Genomic DNA, 24,553 nt, shown 5'->3' on the forward strand with positions numbered 1-24,553 from the left:
AGTCGGAACCGACTCCACGGCACATAACCACCACCACCATCACAGAGTATGGTTAATAAGTTGTCTGTGCTTACTCGTGGGCCGGGGTTAAACAGGAGGTGCTCAGCAGCCAAGGAAGAGGGAAAGAAACCACGATCAAATTTGAGATTCGTCCTGCTTCCCTTTTTTGAGATAAAAGAGTGTTTTCAGCGTGGTTTAGCAGGCCGAGAAAGAGGGTCGCGGGACGCGAAGTATACTATGGGATCCGGGTGCTAGGCTAGCGCGGTTCCTCAAGTCGGTCTGGTCCAATCCGATCAGGTCGGTCACTCAGGCCCCGCCCCATAGCACGCAAATCCCTCCTTCCTGGGGGTCCCCTGGTAAGTGCCGTCGGATCGATTTGGACCCATATCGACCCGGTATAGGGTTTTCGAGTTGCTGCTGGTGAGCTTGAACCACCGATCTTGTAGTTCATACCCGACCGTAAGGTTGGGTACTTATCCTGCCTACAGCGTCACACCAGGATGGGGGAGGAGGAGTCCCCTGGTGGTGGTGGTGGTGGTGGTGTGCCGTGGAGTCGGTTCCGATTTATTGCGACTCTGCATAGGATTTCCGAGGCTGTAAATCTTTACGGGATCACAAAGCCTCATCTTTCTCCTGTGGATCAACTGATATTTTCGAACTAGTGACCTTGAAGTTAGCAGCCCGATCGTAAACACTACGCTACCGGGAGTGCCTTGGGTGGGGCAAGGCGGGGAGGCGAGAAGGGGGAGTGTTGTTCCCTAGACCTCGCTTAGTCCAGAGCACAGTGTCTTAGGGCGGAGCTTCAAGTCCTGGGGCGGGGTCCGTGGGTGAGGCATATGCAAATAAATGGCGTCGGGTTGGATGTGCTGAATTTGCTCATCCAGGTTGGGGCCTGCACAATCCGGGCCTTCAGCACGTGAGGAGGTGAACATGCGCGTTTTCGATCCGGGTCTGAGGGGCGGGACCCGCTGGAGCTATAACGGGTCTGAGAGCTAGTTGGACATGCGTGGTCTATGGCTAGCTCTCTACCGTTAGGGTGGAGCGTACTTGTTCTGGGGCGGGGCCTGGGGGGAGTTGGGCGTCATCCTGGCTTGAGGAGGGGCGGGGCCCGAGGGGCAGGACCTCCGTAGCCCGGCAGCTGGGTAGCCTACAGCGTAGTCCGGCTTAACCCGGCTCAGGAATGGCTTCCCCACGGGAGCTGACCCAGAACCCCCTGAAGAAGATTTGGATGCCGTACAGCAATGGGCGGCCCGCCCTGCACGCCTGTCAACGCGGTGGTGAGGCGGGGGTCCACGGGGATTGGAGAGGGGAGGCAGGTGCTTGGTACTACTGGTGATTAGAATGGCCTGGGTAGGGGTCTTGCATGGAGAGGACCGGGGACATGTGAGGTGGCATGAAATGGTGAAGGACCAGGGACAGGTATGACAAAGCGTGGAGCGGTGTAAGGACAGGTGTGTGGCAGCGTCTCGGCTTGGCGGGAGCTAGCGTGGTCACCAACACCCCAGGGAGAGCGCCCACCCATCCACACCCTATCTTGTTCTCACCACTGCCTGCCTAAGCGAGGACTCAAACGAACCTTCCCGGCTAGAGAGCGTTGACTGGGTCTGAGCTCTGTGACCCTAGGTTAGTCTCTTGGCCTCTCTGAGTCCAACTCTTTCAAAGGCCGGAAGGTGAGCTACTCCTCCAGCAAGAGGAAGGGTGCCCTTGGCTTTTTGCACCCACTCCTGGGCCTTAAACCAAGTTTTGGGAGGAATTTCAGGGAAGTGCAGGTGTGCTCATGATAGGGACAGGAAGAACACTATGTGGACCTGCTGTTGGTAAGTGCCATCATGTTGGTTCTGACTCATAGCAACCTTGTATAGGGTTTCAGAAGAGTAGCTGGTGAGTTTGAACTGCCGACCTTGTGGCTTAAATCGATCTTCTGGTTGTGCTTATCCTACAGTGCCACCCTGGTGTGTAAATAGCTACGTGGGGTTGTGGGGTGTATAGTAAAACTGAGGGATGAAACTTGAAAGACACCTGTGCCATTGCTAAGGGGCTTGACTCATGGACTCTTAGATATTTAATCTTCTTCTTTGTTTATTCTTCAGGAGTCTGAAACATTTTTATTACCAGGAAAAAGAAATCTTTGTTTTAGGAGTAACTGCAATATTGTAATGAACTTGTAAATTGTCAAGGACCTCAGAGAACATCTATCTAGCTCAACTCACATCACAAAATAGAACTGGAGATTTGGAGATTGTGTGATGTGCCAAGGTGTCCCTACACTCCCTGGTCTCTGCTTGGTCATGATAAGGGAGGGAAGAATCCTCCCCTGGGAGCTGTGGCTTTGACCACAGTGTGAGTCCTATGTGCCTCTGACCATGAGGTCAGTCTGGTTAGGGGTCAAGCCTTGGGGCTGTGATCACTGTCTAAGTGCTAAGACCACAGGTTTCTTAGGACTTTTCTGAAGGTGTGGACACCAAACCTCTTCTTTCTCGTGCTGCCAGTCAATCTGTTAGGAGGTGTGGTCCTAACTTGTGGGGCATTGCTGTTCCGACATGAAGAGGAAATAACGTGAACCTAGACAGGAACACTCAAGCCATGTCCTGACTCAGCTCTGTGTGACCTTGGGCTAGAAGCTGGCCCTTCAGGCCATAGGTTACTCATCTATGGGATGGGAACTGTCATCATCCCTTCTCTGTGATGCTGGTGCGAGCTTCAATCAAGCAGGGGCTTGATAAGAGGTAGTAGGCAATTTTGTTATCACCACCACTCTCTCTTTGCTTCTTGAAGGAACTGAAGTTATAGCTCTGAGCCAACCTCCCCATTCTGGGAAGGGAGCTGAGGCCCAATGGGGTGGGTACCTGCCCAGGTCTTATAGCTTCTGCAGGACCACAAACAGAAGCCTATTTGGGGCAAGGCCCCAAACTTCTCCATACTTCAAATATGGGATTAAACCATGGCTCCCTCCCCTCCCCCGCCCAGGAGAGGTTGGCAGGTGTCTGGGTGTCAGAGTGACATGTCTGGCTGTGATGTATAGCTCTGGGAAGCCTGTCATACTGTCCATGCCTATATGGGACCAGCGGCTACATGTAGTATTCAGACTTATGGAGCTCTGGGCTTGAAGGAGCACTGGCCTGGGAGTCAGGGAGCTGGGCACCTTTTCCAGCCCCACCCAACTTGCTCTACCATTTCGGCCACATTCTATCCTCTGGGCCCAGTATTCTCCACTCTAGAAGGTTTTGAACAGCCCTGTATTTCTAGATGCCTTAATACCCTGGACCCCCTTTATGATATTTCCCCTAATCAAACCCCATGTTCTAAAAAAATATCTTCCAAATTGCACTGGTTTGAGGAGTAACTCCTTTCTCTTGTTCATCCATCAAGTGCCAGTCTGAGCTTCTGATTGGGAAGCTCCACAGACAGCTGGGGCTGTGGGCAGTGTTGTGATTGTAGCTCCTGGGACTGCTGGGACCTCCTTACATTTGGGGGTCTTTGACCATCTCAGCTCTCAAATGAGAAGTGTCTAAGATTTGGGGCTGGAAATGCCTTTTCTGGTATGAGAACACCCCTCAGAAAAGGTTATCTTCTCCCATTTCTTTTAGCTCCTCTTTCATGGAACCTGTCACCTTCACAAATAGTTTCTTTCTAGCTGTGTTGTTGAAGGGGTGTTTTGGGTTGCAGGTGTTCTGAGCATTGTCTGACTGGTTCTACCTGGATTCATGACTTCCATTCCACCTTTGTGTCGTCCTCACAGTCTAGTTGGGGAAACAGATAGGCTGATAGTGACCAGGATACTATAGTGTGAGCTATAATAAGGAATTCACCTGGGCTGTGGAGGTGGCCTAAGGAAGGCTTCAGAGGTGCTTCAGAGGCTAAAGAGACCACCAGGTTGTCTGGGGCCCTCAGAGTTTACAAGCAGTGAGTGAACTTGGACCCATCGTTGCAGTACTTCCAGCTCCTGAGCCTGCATGGATGCAGCACAGATGGGCTTGTGCCTGGGTTTGAGGGCCACAGAGGAGTTTGGGTGGAAGTTGACTTGATCACAGAGCCTTGTGGAAGGAGGAAGTAGAGTCCAGGTGTGTGGGAGTGGAGAGTCGACTGGGGTTGCCTAGATCGTCACATCTCAGAGTGTGACTCATGCTCTGCTCCCCCGCTCCCACTCTCCATTAGCGATTTTTTCCACACTTGCTGAAATCTGGCTTCACACCTGAAGGCCAGGAAGCTGCCACCTTCTTCATCATATCAGCTCAGACCTGGAGGAACTCTGGGAGGAGGCCGGGCTGGGGATGAAGAGGAAACTCTGGGAGCACAGACGAAAAGACTGTGTTTGTCTAGTGACTTTTCTCAGCCCATAGGTGGCGAAATTCTTCTCGGGTGTGTGCACAGTTTCTGTCCGCTCTGATGGGACTCATGATGCCAAGTTGCCTAATTTCTTCCTTCTCCAGCCCGAGGAGTGGGAGCCAAACCAGTTCAGGAATCGGTTCTGGAACCTACTCCCAGGACTCTTTGCTGGCTCTATCTGTAGTGCCACCAGAAAACAGGCTCTGTCTAATGCCAGACATGTCTCAGACCACTTGCCTCTTGAGGTTCCTCTGGCCTTGAGCAGATTTACAGGAAAAGGAACTAGTGAGGGTAACTGGATGACATGTCTTCACATTTCCTTCCGTACATACTTGGTGTCGAAAGCCATGTTCTGCAGTCCTGTTTGCTCAATGCTGGGTCTTGGCAGGCTCTGAGCTGTATTTCATGCGACTGTCCCTTCCAGGGCTCACTTGAGCCCTGTGCTCAGCATTTCCTCCTTGGGTGCTTCCATTTGCAATTTCTCCACTGCTGGGCTTTCGCCAGTGTTTTGCTCTGATAAGTAGAGCTCTTGTGAACATACTTGAACTTTGATTTCGCTCGTAGATCATTTCCTTAAGAACTTATCTTGAGGGACAGAGGGAAGGGGTCATTTATTGCCCTTGTTTTGCACCCAGATCTGCTGTCCTTTGCATCTTGGATTATTTGTTTGGGTAGGGGTCGGGGAAGGGGCACACTGTCACCCAATGCTTGGGGAGGCCAAGAGCATCTCTAAGAAGACAGAGATGCAAAGAGTGGTTACATAACCCCAGTCTCAAAGGGCATGGGTGAGGCACCGCATTAGGGACTGATGCCCTGCCCATCTGCTGCTGAGAGCCCTAGGCAGCCAGTCGGGAATTGTGCAAGCTGTGCAGGCCCCGGCTGTCCATTGGCCCTAGGAACACCAGGCCTTGCCTAACTTGTTTTTCTTTCTTTAGCCAATACTGAAGTTTTCTTCAAGGTTTCTCTCTCTTGCTTACTGCCAGCCTTTGCCCTGTATTCTGTTGGGTCCCCCCCCCCCAACTCACAATTTGGGTTTCATCTGCCCAGAAGGCCCTGCTTAGGGAGCAATGGATCCCCAGCTGGTGAGCAGGGTCCTTGATTTTTCCACAGGACCTGCCTGGGTATAGACAGGTGCCTCCACACCCCAAGTATCAAGGTCGGTCAGCCAGTGCTGAGGTGCAGCTGCCAGAGCAGGGCAAAGGGTACAGCTACCCTGAAATGCTTGGCTTTTACATGGAGATGGTGCTAGAACTCACTGAGGGATTATCATCCCATTTTACAGGTGAGGACACTGAGGCCCGTAGTTGCTCTTAACTGTCAAGAGTCAAGTTTGGAAGCCAGGTTTGTCTGACCCCTAGCCTCCAGACAGGGCTGCCCTAGGAACCTCTGCCTGACAGTGATGGAGGCAGGTTGAGGGCAGGGCCCCACAGACTGCTAGGTAGAAACATTCACAAACACAGGTGGGCAGTAGAGAGGAGCTGCGACAGGTCCCCACATCTGTCCATCTGTCCATCTGTTTGTCTTCTGTGATTTTACTGGACGCAGGTGCTGAGGCTTCTGAGATGAAGTCCTACTGAAAACTGAGTGACATGAGGCTGGCGGTTCTGCTGCCTGGGAGTCAATTCTGATTGGCCAGGAATGAGTGGCTAAGGAACTGTGGTCGGATCTTGGCAGCTTTTCTGATTGGTGCACTGACCTGGCAGCACATGTGATAGTGTCAGCTGGTCTACCGGAGGGACTACCAGTATGGCCATCCTCCTGGGATTCTAGTCTCAGGCCCTCGTCACCCTCACCCTAGTGGATTTCTAGGTACCTCCCTTGTCCCTCTTGCCCATAATTCCTAAGCACCCACTCTGAGCCAGGATCCCAAGGTGAATGACTTAGACACTGCAGGGCTGCTTCTACTCCAGGGATGAGTCTGGGGGCAGCAGATGCGTGGGCAAGATGATCAGGGATTGAGGGTGCACCAGCTGGCCATGGAGGTGCCTTGGAGAAGGGGCTCATGGAGGGAGTAGCTTCTGAGCAGGGCTTTGGAGGGAGGGAGGAAAGCAGTGGACAGCGTGTGCCAGGAACATTGAGTGATGATTGGGGAATGTGTGTATGAGGTTAGAGTTTGGATTCCTGGATGACAAGGCTTTGTCCATGTGTGTTAGGGAATGCCCCAGCAGTGTTTAGCTGAGGATGTGGCAGGTCCAGCTTTCTATCTGGTGCTGCACAGCAGGATGAGATGGGCTGGGGAGCTCCCACTGTGTCTTCTAGAGTCCAGACAGGCCTGGGAGGAGGGCATGCCAGGGATGGCTTGAGCCCAGAGCCTGGGGACCCCTCAGGATGCTGTCTGATGTGAGGAGGCCAGGAAGTCACGTCTGATGCTTAGCTCTGGGCCTTGAGGCTGAGGACCATGGACAGAGAGGAAAGGTCCTGGTTCCCCTCTGATCCAAGCACTGTTTTGTCTTTCAGTTTGCATGACTAACTGCCCCACGCTCATTGTCATGGTGGGCTTGCCTGCCCGGGGCAAGACCTACATCTCCAAGAAGCTGACTCGCTACCTGAACTGGATTGGTGTACCCACACGTGGTAAGGCTTGCCCACTTGTCCAAGGACCTGTTAGGGATTTCAAGGGGAGGGGAGGAAAAGAGAGAAGGCTGGAGTGTGAGCAGGACCTGGGGTTGGGAAGGCTCCTGAGGGGTCAGGAGTCCACAAGAGTTGCTGTCACTTTGAAAAGCTGAGCTGAACTGCTCTTTTCCTCCAGAATTCAACGTTGGCCAGTACCGCCGAAGCATGGTCAAGACATATAAATCTTTTGAATTTTTCCTCCCAGAAAACGAAGAAGGCCTGAGAATTAGGAAGTAAGTGTGTGTATATGTGTGTGTATGGGGGTGAGGGTATCTAACAAGAGGGGTAACAGATTTTTGCCATTTACTGAGGCCCTTGGAACTTTGGAGCCAAGTTGTTGGTGAATGACTGAGTTACTTTGCAGGCTTGGCCTTCCTGGCCTGATGGTTGTGTGGCAGGACTGGTCTCTTGACCTCTTGGCCTGTGAGTTGGGGATGTCATGGGGTTGGAAACAAGGGGAGCATGCATGTGAGCCTCCTGCTGGTTGATCCTTGGGAGGGGAGGACAGAGGAAGTTACAGAGATTTGGGCAAAAGCCCAGCTTAACCAGGGCAGGGCAGGGACCAGCTGTGTGAAGACCATTCACTCATTCCCCAGGACTGACCACTGGTGGGAAGTGGGGTCACCCTCTGGCACCTTCAACAAAACCAGAAGGATAAGGCCAGGATCTGGGAACCTTTCTTCCCTTGCCCTTGGTTAAGCCCCGCCTTATGTGTTTGGGTAAACGCTTGACTGCTAACCAAAAAGGCAGTGGTCCAAATACACCAGCCGCTCCATGGGAGAAAGATGCTTCCATAAAGATGTTCATACAGCCTTGGAAACCATGTGGGACAGTTCTGCTCAACCCTGTGTGCTTGCTATGAGTTGGAATTGATTTAATGGCAGTGGGGTTGGGGTTGGGGTTGGGTTAGTGTATTTGGAGTGTGCTTGCTGTGTACTTGGCATGTTCTTGGTGGGTGTGGGGTAGACCTTGGCTAGACTTTCAAGTGGTCTCAATGCTGCTGGGTGAGCAGTTTCAGCTCACTTTCATGAGAAGGAAACTTGTATAGGATAAACCCAGACTTTCTCCAGAGGAACTGAACACCAGCTTATATTATATTTGAGGAGCCGGGAGCTATGTTCTTCTTGGCAAATCTCACTCAGATGTCTTCTTCTTGGCAAGTCTCACTCAGATGGAGGATCAAGTAACTCCTTGACAGCCAGGATTTACCAGGCTCTGGTAAATCCTGGCTACCAACCAAGTCTGGAGACTAGGCTGCATGTTTCCTCTTTGGCCACTAGGGGGCAGGAGCGTCCCAGTGTAGGGCTTGGCCCCTTAGACTACTTCTGGTCTTGGAGCAATGAGACTGGTCCTGGCTGCTGCACTGGGAAAGGGCGATTGACTTTCAGACCTCTGTGGCCAAGTTGTAAGTTAAAAGCGACTGTCCGGTGATGCTGAGCCAGATTAAAGGGTGGGGACTGCTTGTTGAACTTGTACAGTGTGCTGGACGCTGGATGCTGGACACTGGTTGTTACCTTCCCCTCCCCTCCCCTTAGTTTATAGGTGAGGAGACCAAGAGCCTCTCCAGATAATGTGAGTTACTCAGAAGAACCCAGACATGAATCCGGACCCATGTGCCACTGAAAACTCTTATGTCCATCATTGCCACTTTACCTAATTAATAGGTCAAAAGACGTGTAAATGAAACAACCCTAAGTTGTGGACACGGCTAGACTAGCTTGTCTGGTCTTCCCAACAGCCTCTGTGGTGTGTGGTGAGATCTACTCTCCCAGATGCTGGGATTGAGGACGCCAAGTGATAGGATTATCCAGGTCACTCAGGGTTTGAATTTGAGCCCAGGCCTGTCTGAATCCTAATTGTTTATGGGAGGAGCCGGAGCAGGGCCTACCAGCAATTCCACTTAGCTATCAAGCAGTGGTAGAAAGAGATTCATTCAAATGAAGGAACTCAGGTTGGGAAGCTGGTCCAGGGTGGCCCAGCTGGGCTGGAGGACTCAGCAGTAGAAACTGGGGGTCTGACTCTCTATAGGCACACTCTCTGCTCCTAGAACCCCTCTGCCTACATCCAAAGCCAGAGTCCAACCTCTGGGTTACAAGGCTGTTTCTCATAAACCAGCCTCAAACTGTGGAGAGAGAAAAAAAAAACAAAACAAAACTATGGAGAGAGAGCTAACTACATCTCCCTGAGGCCCCATTGCTCACACAACGTTGAGGTCAGTCCTTGGTAGTGGGCACAGTGCATGGTCATGTATGCACATGCGTGTCCACCATGCCAACAAACACGGGTGTGCTCGTGCACACAGTCCTACACCTCATAGGAGGGCCGGATCACACACATGTGTGGGATACATGCATGCATATGCACATACCTCATAATTCAGTCATACTACCCACACACGGTCTTTGGGCACACATGGTATACATGCTTGTATGTGTGTCATTACACAGAAGGACAAGCATATTCACTTGCATACCTCATACATTCACACATGGACATCTCCCATGCGTACACACATACTCGAGCCCACTCACACATGTTGAGTTGGAGTCCCCAATACCATACTCAGGTTCATGATTTGATAGACAGACTCACTGGACTGACTGTTAAGTGGGACTCAACACTACAGTTTATTACAGCAAAAAGAAGTAAAGCAAAATCAACAAAGGGAAAAGATGCGTGGGGGGAAAAAGTCCAGAGAACATCAGGTGCACGTGTCTAAGAGTTCTCTCTGCACAGTCTCACACAGGGCTCAAGGCTTTTATTGGGACTGATCATTTAGGAGTACTGGAATGGCACTGCAAGATAAGCACTGGACTGCTAACCACAAATTCGGTGGCTCAAGCCCACCAGCTACTCCTTGAAGTCACTGTGAGTCAGAACGTTAGGAGACAGCACTTAACCACAACAGGAAGCTGAAGGTTTTTACTGGGGATGGATCATGTAGGTACCTTCTGCCAGACTTCCTGAAGGAAATCAACTTAAACTTTGTACACACAGTCTAGACAACATCAAACCACTCTTTGATTTAGGGATAGTTTCCTATCAGGTAGGGAACTGTTAACCTTTCAAGTTTCCAGATGCCAGTCAAGAGAAAAGAAAGAAGGGGACCTAGGAGGTGTCCCCTTTCCTGTCTGGTATAGACTGTGTCCCTGACCTGTTGACCTTCTACAATCAAGGTTGGGCGCTGGGCTGACCCTTTGTTTTCTCTCCCGAAGGCAGTGTGCCCTTGCAGCCCTCTGTGATGTCCGCCGATTCCTTAGTGAGGAGGGGGGACATGTGGCGGTGAGTGAGACACTTTGGTGACATCTGGGACTGACCCATGGAGCCCACACAGTCTGCCCCTTTACTCATCATGTATCCGGAGGGCAAAGCTGCCTGTGTGTGCCCCTGAATGCCCCAGATGCTAGCCCTTGGGCAAAAGTCCAAAGTAGCTATGTAGGAAGAAGCCAGAATCTGGGTCTGGGCCAGGAATTTCCCTGGGGCTTGTGGTTGCATTCAACCCTGCAGGACTTCCCTGTGAATACTCGGTTGTTAGCCACACCAGAAGTCAGGAGTATCCTGTTACCAAAGTCACTGGCAAATGTGATTTCTCCTGGTGTGGGGAGATCCCTGCCCAGCATTTACTGGCTGTTCCAGGAATTCCACCTGTGTGTCAGCCCCTCCAGTCAGCTGGAAGGGTGGGACAAGGCTTGAGGTGGGGTGCCTGCAAGCAGTCAGACACAGGAGCTGTTCTCTCCTTTTTCCACTTGGAGTTGTGCTTCTTGGAGTTCTTCAGCCCCAAGCTCCATTCTGGATTAGTCACCCTCTAGGTTGTAGCATCACCATCACTTTGGGCTTTCCCTTTTCTTCCCTTCTGGGCTGCATGCCCTACTTTGAACCCATGTCTTTCTCTTACTTTAGTACCTGACTTGGTGGAGCACATCCTCCAGTAACTTTCTGAGCAAGCTGCATAGGAGATAATTGCATGAGACCTTGGATGACTGGAAATGTCTTTTTTCAAAAAATCCTCACATTTGACGGTTAAGTATAGAATTCTTAGTTGGAAGTACATCTTCCTCAAATTTCCCATGGCATTGCTGTTTTGTATTCTGGCACTAGTGTGGTTGTGGAGAAGTCTGATGTTTTTCTGATTTGTTGGTCTTCTTAAAAGCTGCCTTGGGATAGGAAGCTTTTTCCTGTCTCTGGAGAGGATTTTAGAGTCTTCAAAAGACCCATGCTGAGTCTCCTGGGGAACTCTTGTGCACTACTTTATCAGGGTAATTGTCATGTATTGTTCTTTGACACCCTTCTTTTTTTCCCTGATAATTTCCTATTTCACTCCCATTTTCTGAGTTGCTTTTTTTTTTTAGAACTCCTGGTAGTTGAATATTAGATTTGATCCCTAATTTTATCTCCCTGCCCCTTTATTATCTATGTCTTCTATCTTTTTTTGTTGATTTACTTTCAGGGAGACTTAACATCTTGCAAATATACGGTTGAATTAAAATTTTTTAAAAATCTCATTTTTAATTTCCAAAAGTTTGTTTCTTGTTCTCTGAGCTTCAGAACTATTGTTACTGTATTCTTTTGTATCTTTCTGTGGATATCACTTGTACATGTTTGACCTGTTCTTCTGTTCCATGGCCTGTCTCCATTTCCCACCACTTCCTTTTTTTCTGTTTGATGGATTTTGTGCCTGGTTTTCATATTAGAAGTTTTTCTGGTGTGGCTGGACGCCCCTTCTTAAAAGCGGTGCTGGGTCTTGCTGGTGGGTGGACTTACTGCACTGTAGGGTCACTGCAGTAAGGTGGCTGGATGGCAGAGATGGGGCCCAACACTCCCACTGCTGCCAGTCCCCCCAATTCCTCTACACCTGTGTCTCTCTTTTCAGTGGTACCTGGTCTGGTTCTGCACAAGCAGGTGTGCTCTGGTTGGCTTTATCTCCCTCTGCAAGCTCTTGCGTTTGGCTTTCTCCATGTCTGAGTTAGTCAGCCCATGTTTGTCCTGCAAAGCTTCGTTGACATCTCCCATCTGCTATCCTCTCCTCTCCTGTTCTCTTCATCTTTAGGGGTTTTTCTGTTTGCATTTTCCTGGGGTCTCAGAATGGAGCGGACTTCAGTGTGACTTCCGTTCAGCCCATTTCAGTGGTCACGCCTGAGCTGAGTGCCTGCTGTGTACGCAGCAGCGCTGAGCTCATTCCTCTCTGCCAAGGGTGTGCTCCCCCTGGGAGCACAGGCGTCCACTCCTTCCAGTTTCCTTAGGATGTCATCCTCATTTTCAAGTCCCGCTATTGCAGGTGTGAAGGTTCTGGCCAGGGGTTTGCTCAGCCCTCTGGTGGCTTCCTACCTTCCTGAGGGCCAGAGTCTGAGTTAACCCCAGTTTGGTTCTAGGTTTTTGATGCAACAAATACCACCCGAGAACGAAGACAGACCATCTTTAATTTTGGGGAACAGAACGGCTACAAGGTGAGGCCTCCCTAGCTCTCCGCCTTGCTTGGGCCCTTTGGGACTCCTTCTCAGGCTCCTGATTCAAGCAGGCATCTGGTTGATGTGAGTCCTGTGTATGATTTGGGACGAGAAGGGCTGCTCTTTCTTCTCTACCTATGGTTTTTGGGGGCCAAGTCTTGAGTGGAGAGTCCTGGATAGGGTGGGACCTGCTTTCTAGCTCCCCACTCCTCATGCTGGTTCCCCTAGAATAAAGGCCTCCAGGGACTTGGGCTGTTGGTCAGCATGGCCCTCAGTGGGGTGGGGAGCTTTGGGGTACCAGGTCCAGAACCTAAAAGGTGTCTGTGTTTCCTTCCCTCCCGCCCATGCTGTGCCTCTGGGTGGACAGATGTTTTTTGTGGAGTCTATCTGTGTGGATCCTGAGGTGATAGCTGCTAACATTGTGGTGAGTGGAGTGTCTACTCTTGCTGGGGATAGTAGTCAATGTGAGTTGGCAGGTGGCACTGAGATCCCTCTCCGGGTTGGGCTTGGATGCTTGGCCAGCCTTCGTTTGTCCTTCTTGAGCCTTGTGGGTAGAGAAGCAGTACTACTTCAAATGCTGAACCAAGGGAGTCTAGTTGTTCCCAAGGATCGTTTGTGTTGCATGTGGTGTTGTGAATGGGTGTCCTCTTATCTTTGCCTCCCCTCACCCCACCTTAATGTTCTTCTGGGCAATGGGAAAGGAGCGTCAGCTCTTTGATGGGGTTAGTATTTGTATTTTGAAGGAGAGACTCAAGCATTCCACACCCTCTACATCCCTTCTTCCCTTGTTCATTTATCCACTTATCCAAGGAACACTGGTTTGGGTTAGGTTGGGTTGGTTTGAAGGTGGAGAGGGGATTCCAGGGCCCCTTGCCTTACAGCTTTCCCTACTCCTGTGCCACATAGATGAGGGGCTCTAATCTCAGGGGTCTCAATAACACCCTCCTGATACTAACCTGAGAAGTTGGACCAGGGATCAACTGAATTCTTCCAAATGGGCCCATCCCTGCTGGAGTTTGCTTCCCTTGGGCTCTGAGGTCCCAGTCTAGCCTCCCCATGAACCCAGCTTCATCTGTGATAGAGCAGCACACCCACCTGACTCAGGCCCCCAGCCCTGGGTCTCCTGTCCAGCCTCCATTCTCCCCCTGCCCAACACCACCTGACCTTCTGTGTGACTGGACTCTGTCTGCCTTCCAACGCTGACCTGTCCTTGCTCTTCATCTGGCCCTGGCAGCAAGTGAAGCTGGGCAGCCCTGACTATGTTGACCGTGACAGTGATGAGGCCACAGAGGATTTTCTGAGGCGCATCGAGTGCTATGAGAGCTCGTACGAGTCGCTGGATGAGGATGTGGACAGGTGAGCAAGGGGAGCACCGCGGGCTGCTGCTGGGGCGGCCAGTGGTGGGGACGGAGCTCCCACTTGGCTTCCTGCTTTGATTTCCCAAGTTTGGCCTACTCTCTGTGGCATCCCTTGGCCTGGTCAGGTCAGAACCCCTGCTCTGAAAGTCTACAATGAGGGTTGAGCACCTGCCTTGATGCAGCTTGTGGTGGCAACTGGGGGTGGGGGTTTCACTCTAAAAGTTGGAGATGGCCTGTTCTGTTGCTTTCCTTGTCATAAAAGTGACTTGCAGAGTCCCTACTGCCTTATCTGGATCTCGGCGAGTCAGGATTTTTTACTATCCCATCATAAAATCTAGTTCAGTTTCCACACATAGGCATTTGCAAACATTCCATTCTCTTTTAAAAATATGTAACCTGCTATTTGCAAAGGAAGGGCTGCCCAGATCTTGCCTCTGACCAGCTGGCTTGTTAGTTGCATCTGCCTTACCTTACTATGGGGTGAAGGATCAAGCAAGAGTAAGTGTGGGGAGGCTCTGTAGGCCCAGATCATTTGCCTGAAGGATTTACTGCAGGGGTTCGCAGATTTTTTCTGTGAAGGGTTGGGTAGTAAATAATTTAATGTAACAATAAGGTCTCAGTTGTAACTATTCAACTCTGTCAATGTAGTGTGAAACAGATAATATGTACATAAATGGTTGTGGCTGTGTTCCAAAAAAAATACATATTAATAAGAACAGACCTACTCTGGGTTGAATTTGATTCCCGGACCATATTTTACCAACTCTGTTTTGCAACATAAGTAGGCCAGCAGTTTAGTGTATACTAGTGTAGCCCCTTGGCAGAATACTACATATTTATTAGAAATCGTAGTGCTGGAGAAACACCGGAAAAGATATGTTATATATAGCATTACATAGCATTAAGTGAAAGGCCTGAAATATAAACTTGTATCTGGGTCATTTGTAAATACATAAAAGTATATAATACATATGAACCAAGGAAAACAAGCAATTATTAGAGGAATGGTTTTTGGGATGTAGGCAGAATAGTCTAAACTGGTCTTAAGGTTCCCTCCAGCTGGAACTCCAGAACCGGTACTTACCACCTAGGCCTCCCTGTGGCTTTTGGTGTTTGCCCTAGTCTTCCCAGCACAGAATTTCTTCTCTTGCTTTTTTGATGTGGCCACATTCACTAAATACTAACTCATGGCTTTCAGAGCCTCTTCCAACTTCTGTGTTAGGAGGGGTTATCTAGAAGGACTCCTGCTAGATGTATAGTAAGCTTTGCTCCTGCATTACTGGTGGGTGAGGACAATAGCCTTAAACCATGGTCCAGACAGTGAGGATGCAAATGACTATCCCAAGGGTTCCAAGACTGATTCAGAGCAGCATGCCTGAGAAACCCTCTTTTCCTCCATCTGTGCCTCCCTGCCCTCCTACCCGCCAACATACATAGATAAACGTATCCTCTACGCTCCAGCCTGGCATCATCCAAAGTGGGAGGCAGTGGCTGAGCTGGCTTTTTTGGCTGCTGCCACTAACACCATCTTACTCTGCTGTTTGTCTACCTGTCTCCTGGTGTGGGTTGTGGTGGTTGCTTGGCACACACCGATGACCTGGACTGGATTCTAGAGAGAGGATCACTGGATAGATCCATGGACAACTAAGCAGGAAGGGTAGGGGATGGGATGGAGTGTTTGCCAGCTGCTCCCAGGTCACTTCTGAGAAAATTATCTCTTGGTTCAATGTACAAACAGTGCACTGAAGGGGGCGTGCTGGAGGAGGTACGGGCAGTGGGGAAGGGATGTGGTCTGATGGCCTACCCGCTGTGGATGTTACCTCTGGAAGCCTGATCATGATGCATGATGATGCGTGCACACCTCTCACAGGGTTTGTGTCACTGGGTTGTATTTTTCCTGCCTCACCCCCACCATCACTACACACACACATGCACACCAGCTGATGGACCCGGGGGCTGTGATCTCAAGCCCGATGGTCCAAGACACAGGTTTTGTAGACACGGAAATGTGTGTGCACAGAGCACCAGGGCCTGGTTTCTGACACTGGACAGACGTGCTCTCTGTAGGACCCTGCCCACATTCAAGGCCTCTCTGTCTCTTTCTCTTCTCTCTGCCAAGGGATCTGTCCTACATCAAGATCATGGACGTGGGGCAGAGCTATGTGGTGAACCGTGTGGCTGACCACATCCAGAGCCGCATTGTATATTACCTCATGAACATCCATGTGACCCCTCGCTCCATCTACCTCTGCCGGCATGGGGAGAGCGAGCTCAACCTCAAGGGCAGGATTGGTGGAGACACAGGACTATCCCCCCGGGGCAGAGAGGTCAGTGTGGGAGGGGTGGGGGTAGAGGGCACATCGGTATCTCTGGTTGGCTCTGTGTGTGTGTGTGTGTGTGTGTGTGTGTACACTGGACTCAAGCTCTTGTAGCTAATGTACAATCCCATAATGCTGTGTGGCCAAGTGGATAGCCTTCATTCAGATTAGAATGTTCCCATCCCACAGTGAGATAGACACCAAACACCAGGCAAATTCCAGGATCCCTGGCCTCCATGTGAGCTGTCACTGATTAAGCCCCTTTCCTTGTAGATACTTGTCCCTCCAGGAGTGACCCAAGTCCCCACAGGACAACTGATGGCTCTGCCATTGTCAGGAGAGAGATTGAGGCCTAAGTGCAGTGTGGAGGCTATGCAGTCTAGAGCACATGGTTCAAAGTTGGTAGGGGACGTGATGAGCCATGGCTGGAACTGTACAAGAGTCTAGGGAAGATGTGCAAGATGACACTTGTGGGTGTTTGTGTCATTAAGAGTTCATGTGTTTTACCAAACATGTATTCTCTGAGACTGGGTTGATCTGTGGGTAGCCCAGGATCCATGGGTCTGAATTTGGTCATGTTGTGTTTCAGTTTGCCAAGAGTCTGGCCCAGTTTATCAGTGACCAGAACATCAAGGACCTGAAGGTCTGGACAAGCCAGATGAAGAGGACGATCCAGACAGCTGAGGCGTTGGGGGTGCCCTATGAGCAGTGGAAGGTCCTCAACGAGATCGATGCGGTAACTGCCCCCACCCCCACCCTGTCTTGTGTATCTGACTCTCTGTTATTGTTGTTGTTGAGTGCTGTCGAGTCAATTCCGACCCATAGCAACCCTTGTAGGGTTTCTGAGGAACAGCTGGTGAGCTTGAACTGCTGACCTTGAAGTTCAAACGGCTTTGCAGTCTGGAGCATTAACCCACAGTGCCTCACTAGGACTCCATCTAACTCTCTAGACCAACTGAGATTTATTTTGGTGTTCTGACATAAACCTTATTGTTGTTGTTAAGTGCTGTCAAGTCGATTCCAACCCATAGTGATCCTGTATAGGGTTTCCGCGGAGCTACTGGTGAGCCTGAGCTGCCAACCTTGCAGTTCAAAGGGCTTTGCGGTCTGGCGCATTAACCCACAGCACCACACCGGGAGTCAGGCATAAACCTTAGGTTTCATCTTTTCCCAGTTACTCCATTTCCTTAGAACCATCTACCCATCCTTGTTGATTTATCTATGTATATTAAGTTCTATAATGTATATACATGTTTATATCCCCGTATCATACTGTTTGAATTATGATACTTTTTAAATATCTCTTATGAGGCAGTTCTATAATGTATATACATGTTTATATCCCCGTATCATACTGTTTGAATTATGATACTTTTTAAATATCTCTTATGAGGCCTTTCTCTTTTCTTTCTTTAAATTGGTTTGGCTCCCTTTTTAATTAATTTTTAGAAATTCCTTATATTCTGAATAAAATGTACATGTGGTAGTTTTTATTTAATAGTCAACATTTGTATGAATAATTATAGACCTAATTTGAGGCTCTGATTAATGTACCTTTCTTCAGAGAGGACTTACTTTTCTTCTAGCAGGTAGAGGGTGAATCACCATAATATAGTTAGGGATCAAGTTGATTCAAAATGTTGTTAAAGGCTGTCAAGTTGGTTCTGACTCATGGTGCCCTTTATGGGATTTCCAAGAACCAGCTGGTGAGCTTGAACAACCTTGCAGTTCAAACTGACCATGTGATCCAGCCTATTAACCTGCAGCACCATAGCAGGACTCTGATTCAAAATTAGGTTTTGATTTTTATGGAAATTTTCAGTCCCTTCTATTCCTAGGGAGTAGCCTTTAACATTCTGACTGAAAACCTGTGGGCGCTGTTTTTCCGACAAGACTGCTGAAAGCGCTACCAGGCTTTTACCCACACAGTCCTCCTATCTGCTTTACTTCATCCTTTCAGCTGCTATCTTCAAATTGGCAAAACTGGAAAGGGAAAAGGGATGTCATATAGCAGGTTCACACTTGGGACTTGCCTTTGCTCGCGGATCTTGGCTCCTTAAGTGCTCTCTGTTTCAGTGGCTATATGATGACATCAAGCAGATTCTACAAGTTACTCTATCTGGCTTTTCTAGTTGTTCTCATTTGGAGGGTTGGTCTGAAGCACCATAGCCCACCATTGCCTAAAGCAGAAGTCTCTAATGGGGTCAGATTTGAATCTTAGAAAGAGTATCCTAACTGGTGTTGAAATGGTTATGTTGGACTGAGATGGGGGACAAGCTGGAGAAAGGATATTAGTTAGGGAGTGTCTGCAGTGGCCTGGTGAAGTTGATTACATCATCTAATAGTTCTACTGACTCCTGTACCTTCACTCTCTCTCCCTTTCTACCTCCTGAGTGGTGGCAGCAGGAGGGAGAGGAGACGGGGGCCAATCAAGAATGTTTATTCATTTATTTAGTACATATTTATTCTACTCTGGCTCTGTGTGTTAAGGCACCGGACTGCAAAGTCACTTTGAAACGTGTAGGCTGGTGGTTGAAGCTCACCAGTTGCTCCTCGGAAACCGTATACAGGATCGCTATGGGTTGGAACCGACTCGACGGCACTTAACAACAACACTGTGACAAGAACTGTGCCAGGTGCTGGGAACTAAGGTCTTGGGGATGACTGGCTATGGGGATGAATAGGAGGGAAGCATCCAGAATGACTGGTGTGGAGTCCTGAGGTGAGAAGGCTGAGGCACTCACATGAGGGCAGGAACTATGTTTGCTTTATTCACCACATGGTAAGGGCTCAATAAATATAAGCTACATAAAGGGACCTGATGTGGTGCTGTGGATTAATGCATTGGACTGCAAAGTTGGTTTGAACCACAAGGTTGGTGGTTCAAGCTCATTAGCTACTCCTCAGAAACCCTATACAGGGTTGCTATGGGTTAAAACCAACTCGATGACACTTAACAACGACAGATAAAGAGAAGAAATTCCTGGGAGATGTGTAAGAGTGGAAACCCAGGAGACAGTCTGATCTCTAAGGATAATTTAAGGCTTGGCCATCCCTCCTTAGACAAAGTACTTAGACAGTGAGAATGAATGAAGTAGCTGAAGGAGTGGAGATGGGGCCTAGGACAACACTCTCGGGAGCCCCAGCATTTAAAGGGACATGGAGATGATGTCTGATGTGGTGGAAGTGAAGCCAGATGGGTTGAGTGGGTGTTGTGAAAATCAAGACTGATTCTACAGGTAGAGAAATGAGGACAAACTCCAGAATGACCAAGGTCACTGACATTCTTGACATTACTCTGGTAGGGCTGATGCCTGACAGGAGTGTGTAGAAGAGTGATTGGAAGCAAGAGGGCTCTGAATCTAGGGAGACTTGGCCTTGTGCTTACACTTGACCATGTGGTAGAAAGGGAGAGAGCACGAGGGTACAGGAGTCAGCAGGACCATTGGGTGAGGTCCTTAGAGAGGGCAGAGGCTCAGATTTTGGAGAATCAGGAGGGGAGATGGGTTCAGGTGGGAATGGAAAATCATGCCTGGTGACTTTTTCCTGAGAACCTCTGGGAGATTTTCCTTTGAAGGTGGGAGGAAGAAGTCGTTTCAAATGGAAGGTAGCTGGAGAGGGTGTGTTACCAAGTTAGAGACCAGAAGTCTGCTGGGGCAACTTTGTCTGTATGTCAGGGATTGTTTTCCAGCCCCCAGTACATTGGATGCAGCCATGAAACAGACAAGTTGCTCATTCTACTTGTGGTGGTTTTGTCTTGTAGATATGATGAAAGCATAATAGGACATGGGAGATAAGCAGTTGGGAGGAGTGTAATGTTGGTTGTGGATGTACACAATCACATATATCCTTCTGGGGGTGAAGGAGGAGTCCATGGTATCATGACATGGGAGGAGTGTCAAGGAGGCAACACATAGGAGGCAACCAGGCAATGGAGGCTGATAGTGGGTGGAAGGAGACAGCTGCAAGGTCAGCAGGAGCTTCGATCTTGCCTCTTCCCCACTCCATAGCTGTTATTGCTGGTCCACAGAAAAACTGACCAAATACCGATTTATTCTGGTCATGTTTTCAGTTGATTGATTCATCTTGGGTTTTTATGTAGATGTATATGGATTGCCAACCACATGTTCAGAGGTTCAAACCCACCAACTGCTCCTCAGAAATCCTATACAGGGTCTCTATGAGTTGTAACTGACTCAACAGAACTAAACAACAGCTATGTGTTTGTGTGTATATATACATGTGTTTATATACATATATGTGTTGTTGTTAAGTGCAGTGGAGTTGGTTCCAATTCATAGTGACTCTTTGTATATATTGTTGTTGTTGTGAAGTGCCATTGAGCCGGTTCTGATCCAATGACCCTGTATAGGGTTTCCATGGAGCAGCTGGTGAACTTAAAGCACCAACCTTGCAGTTCAAATGGCTTTGCAGTCTGGCACATTAACCCACAGTGCCACACCAGGACTCTCTCTCTCTCTCTATATATATATATATATATTAGAGAGAGAGAGAGAGAGAGTGTACTCTGGTAGCATAGTAGGTGCTAGTTGGCCTGCTAATCTCAAGGTCAGCAGTTCAAAACTACCAGCTGTTCTGCAGGAGACAGATGAAGCTTTCTGCTCCTGCAAAGATTTACAGCCTCGGAAACCCTATACAGGGTCACTATGAGTCGGAACCAACTCCACGGCACACTACCACCACCTCCACCATATATATATATCTACATGTATACGTACATTTGTTGTTGTTGTTAAGTGTTATCAAGTTGGTTCCGACTCATAGGGAGGAACACCTGAATAGGGTTTCCGAGGAGTAGCTGGTGGATTTAAACTTCTGATCCGACAGTGCCACACTAGGAGTCTACATATATACATACATATACATAGATTTGGAGTCCTGGTGCTGTGCAGAGTTGCAAAGTGCTGTCGAGTCACTTCTAACTCATAGGAAGCCCATCTAGGGGTTCTGAGGAGCAGTTTGTGGCTTTGAACTGCCTACTTGTGCTTAAAACTGACTGTGGTCCAGTGCATTATCCTGCAGTGCCTCACCAAGACTCTCTCTCTATTATATATATAACTGGTTACTAGATTTGCATCAGATAGATGGTTTCTGAAAATATTTTCTCAGTCTGTAACTTGTCATTTCACTTTTTTTGGCAAAGGTTTTTGAAGAAAAATGTTTAACATTTTTATGAGGTTCCTTTTATTTAGTCTTTAGCTGTTTGTTCTTTTGTTATATTACACAATTTATTGTTAAAAGCTATACTTAACAGCATTAGCCCTGAATTTTCTAGGAATGTTATGGTATTAATTTTCACATTTACCTCCTTAACCTATTTTTAATGTGTTTTTGTGTGTGGTGTGAGGCATGGATCTCATTTTCCTGCATGTGGAACTCCACTTTTCCCAGCACCATTTATTAATGAGGCTCTTCTTTATCCATCAAGTGACTTATTAGCATTCTTGTGACTATCAGTCTGTAGGTTTATTTCTTGACTCTCAATTCTGTATCTATTGTTATAGAGAGTCCTGGTGTAGTGCCATAGGATAAGCACTGAATCACAAAGTCGGTTTGAACCACAAGGTCCATGGTTCAAACTCACTACCTGCTTCTCAGAAACCCTGTACACTGTGAGTTGGAACCGGTCAGAAATTCTAAGTCCTCCTACTTGGTTCTTCTCTTTCAGTGTTACTTTACTATTGTGGACCTCTTGCCATTCCCTATAAAGTTGAGGATTGGTTTTTCCATTTCTATAAAGAAGGCTGTTGGAATTTTGATTGGGATTGCATAGAATCTATAGATCGTTTTGGGTCATAATGACATCTTAACAATATTAAATCTTCCAGTATATAAACATGGAACTTTTTCCCATTTATTTAAGTCTTCTTTAATCTTTCATCAGTTTCCTGTAATTTTCATTGTATAAATCCTTCACACCCCTGATTAAATTTATTCTTAGGTATTTTATTCTCTTAGAAGTGATGGTAAATAGAATCATTTCCCTAATTTCACTTTCTCTCGTGGATTGTCTTGATGAGCTGTCATGTCCTCAGAAATAAAGGTAGTTCAATTTTCACCATCCCAATTTATTTCCCTTGTGTCTCTCTTCACTTTCTGACGCTGAACAAGTGATGGGCAAGCTATATATCCTTGTTTTGCTCTTATTTTTGGTGGGCCTGCCTCTTGGGGTTCCACCCTTCCGAATGATGATAGTAGTGATCTTTTTTTTTTTTAATGTTTTATTGTGAATTATGTGATAGTTTACATGGGAGAACATTAGCTTTATTTTACATTCATCCTGTTGTATATAGTTTCATTGCCATGGTTACAATCCCCTCCATGCATCATCAACCAACCAAAGGGTGTACCCTGCAGGCCTGCCCCCTGGTCTTCAGCACACAGCCCCTCTCCCTCTCTGGGTCTAAAGTCCCCAGCAGTTCCATCTCTCCATGTCATTGTCTCTGTCTCCATCTCAGGCGTCACGTCACTGCTTCTCTGGGTAGGGTACTGCGCTCTGCTCTCCTCCCTTGATGGTCGCAGGGACCTCCGCTCCTGGACTGCAAAGTCAATCACTTCCCTCCTTTTGTTAAAAAATGTCTACCTTTACATTTCCAACCCTCACAGTCAGTCTTGGTAACAATTATTCATAGTGATCTTTTTTAACAGTTTTGTCTTTTAAACTTTATGAAGTTGTTGTTAAGTGTCATTGAGTTGGTTGTGACTCATAGCTACTCTGTATAGGGTTTCCAAGGAGTGACTGTCAAGTTTGAGTTGCTGATCTTTAGGTTAGCAATTCAGTGCTTATCCTATAGTTCCACACCCTGACTCTAACTTTATTATAGAAGCTTCTTAATTCACATACAAAACTAAAGAGAATATTATAATGAATCCCAGTTTTCCCTATATGATATTGATCAGCACATGGCCAGTATTGTTTCAACTGTACACTTCTCCTGGGTTATTTTAAAGCAAATTTCAGACATAATGATTCATTTCAGTATATAGCTCTAAAAGTAAGTTAAGGATCCTTTTTCATTAACCTAAATGTAACATCACTATGTAGCATTAAGAAATAGTCATTGAAAATCTCATCTGTATTAAAATTTCCTTGATTGCCTCATAAATTTTCTTTTCAGTCATTTTATTTGAATCAGAACTTAAATAAGCACCACATATTACATTTGTGTTCTTGGTTTTTTAAAAATCAATTAAGGTTTAAAAAAAAAATCAATTAAGGTTTTAATTTTTAAAAATTCATTGCACTTATTGATAATAAATATTATTTCTAAGTTTGAAATCCTTGCATTGTTAAACCCTAGTTGGTTGTAGTATTGAATCTGATTTTTTTTTTTTTTCATTTATTAATAAGTGTTATTTGTCTGGGGTTTTTTATTTTCCTGAATTTTCTGGGTTCAGAAAATATTATAAAATTAATTTGATGGATTTCTAACCTCTTCTGAGTCTTTAGGATTTACCTTCAGTAAAGCTTCCTCTGCTTAGGACTTTGTTTTTTCATAATTCTTTAATGATAATTGACATTTATTTTTTGGTCTATTTTACTTTTTTTATAAAACATATTCCTAGCCATCTTTTTTGTCTCCCATTTTATTTGGAAAGTTTCAAATATGTAACATAATTATAGGCTAGTATGGCTCTGTAGGATAAGCACTTGACTGCTAATAACAAGGTTGGTGGTTCAAACTGACCAGCTGCTCTGTGGAAACCCTATACAGGGTCACTGAGTCAGAATTGACTCACTGGCACTAGACAACAACAACACCTATATGCCTAATGGGAATTCTAGGGTCGTGCAAATATGTAAGTGCTTGACTATTAACTAAAAGGGAAAAAGTTCAGATCCACCCACAGGAACTTAGGAGACAGGCCCAGGCCTTCCAGAGTATCTTCCAGAGTATCACAGTCATTGAAAACCCTATGGAGCATAGTTCTGCTCTGAAACACATGGGGTTGCCATGTGGAAATCATCAAACAGTATCATTAATATCACATGCAAGTAAAATTTTGCTGAAGATGCTTCAAAAACCACTTGCAGCATTATATCAACAGGGAACTGTCAGAAATTTAAACCAGAAGGGGGAATGAGGGTATCATTGTTGATGTCAGATGGAGCTTGGCTGGAAGCAGAGCACTAATGCCAGAAAAATGTTTCATTGTGCTTTATTGATTATGCAAATGCATATGACTGATAATAAACTCTGGATAACTTTGTAAAGAATGGGAATTCAGAATACTTACTTGTGCTTACAAGGAACCTGGCCATAGACCAAGAGGTAGTTATTCAAACAGAACAAGGGGTTACTAAATGGTTGCATCCTTTTACCATACTTATTCAGTCTGTATGCTGAGCAAATAACTTGAGAAATTGGATTATATGAAGAAGAACATGGCACCAGGATTGGAGGGAGACTCATCAGCAACCTGTTATATGCTAATGACACAACCTTGCTTCCTGGAAACAAGAGGACTTGAA

The 24,553-nt window shown here is 47.3% G+C and overlaps 1 protein-coding gene across 4 annotated transcripts in view; it reads left to right on the forward strand.

Annotated features, from left to right (window-relative positions):
• PFKFB4 (6-phosphofructo-2-kinase/fructose-2,6-biphosphatase 4) overlaps window positions 1–24,553 on the forward strand; it is a 40,254-nt gene that overhangs the window by 3,447 nt on the left and 12,254 nt on the right. The window contains exons 1-9 of one of the 4 annotated variants that reach the window (XM_006873635.1): window positions 1,089–1,277; window positions 6,784–6,900; window positions 7,076–7,172; window positions 10,155–10,221; window positions 12,309–12,383; window positions 12,751–12,807; window positions 13,618–13,739; window positions 15,861–16,068; window positions 16,649–16,795. In XM_006873635.1, the coding sequence (XP_006873697.1) occupies window positions 1,181–1,277; window positions 6,784–6,900; window positions 7,076–7,172; window positions 10,155–10,221; window positions 12,309–12,383; window positions 12,751–12,807; window positions 13,618–13,739; window positions 15,861–16,068; window positions 16,649–16,795 (987 nt within the window). In that variant the 5' untranslated portion in view covers window positions 1,089–1,180. Of the gene's footprint in view, window positions 1–1,088; window positions 1,278–6,783; window positions 6,901–7,075; window positions 7,173–10,154; window positions 10,222–12,308; window positions 12,384–12,750; window positions 12,808–13,617; window positions 13,740–15,860; window positions 16,069–16,648; window positions 16,796–24,553 lie in introns of those variants that run through there. The other 3 variants (XM_006873633.1, XM_006873632.1, XM_006873634.1) reach the window with 3 other exon arrangements.

This window comes from Chrysochloris asiatica, unplaced genomic scaffold (assembly GCF_000296735.1).
Source record: "Chrysochloris asiatica unplaced genomic scaffold, ChrAsi1.0 scaffold00246, whole genome shotgun sequence".
Taxonomy (NCBI): Eukaryota; Metazoa; Chordata; class Mammalia; order Afrosoricida; family Chrysochloridae; genus Chrysochloris; species Chrysochloris asiatica.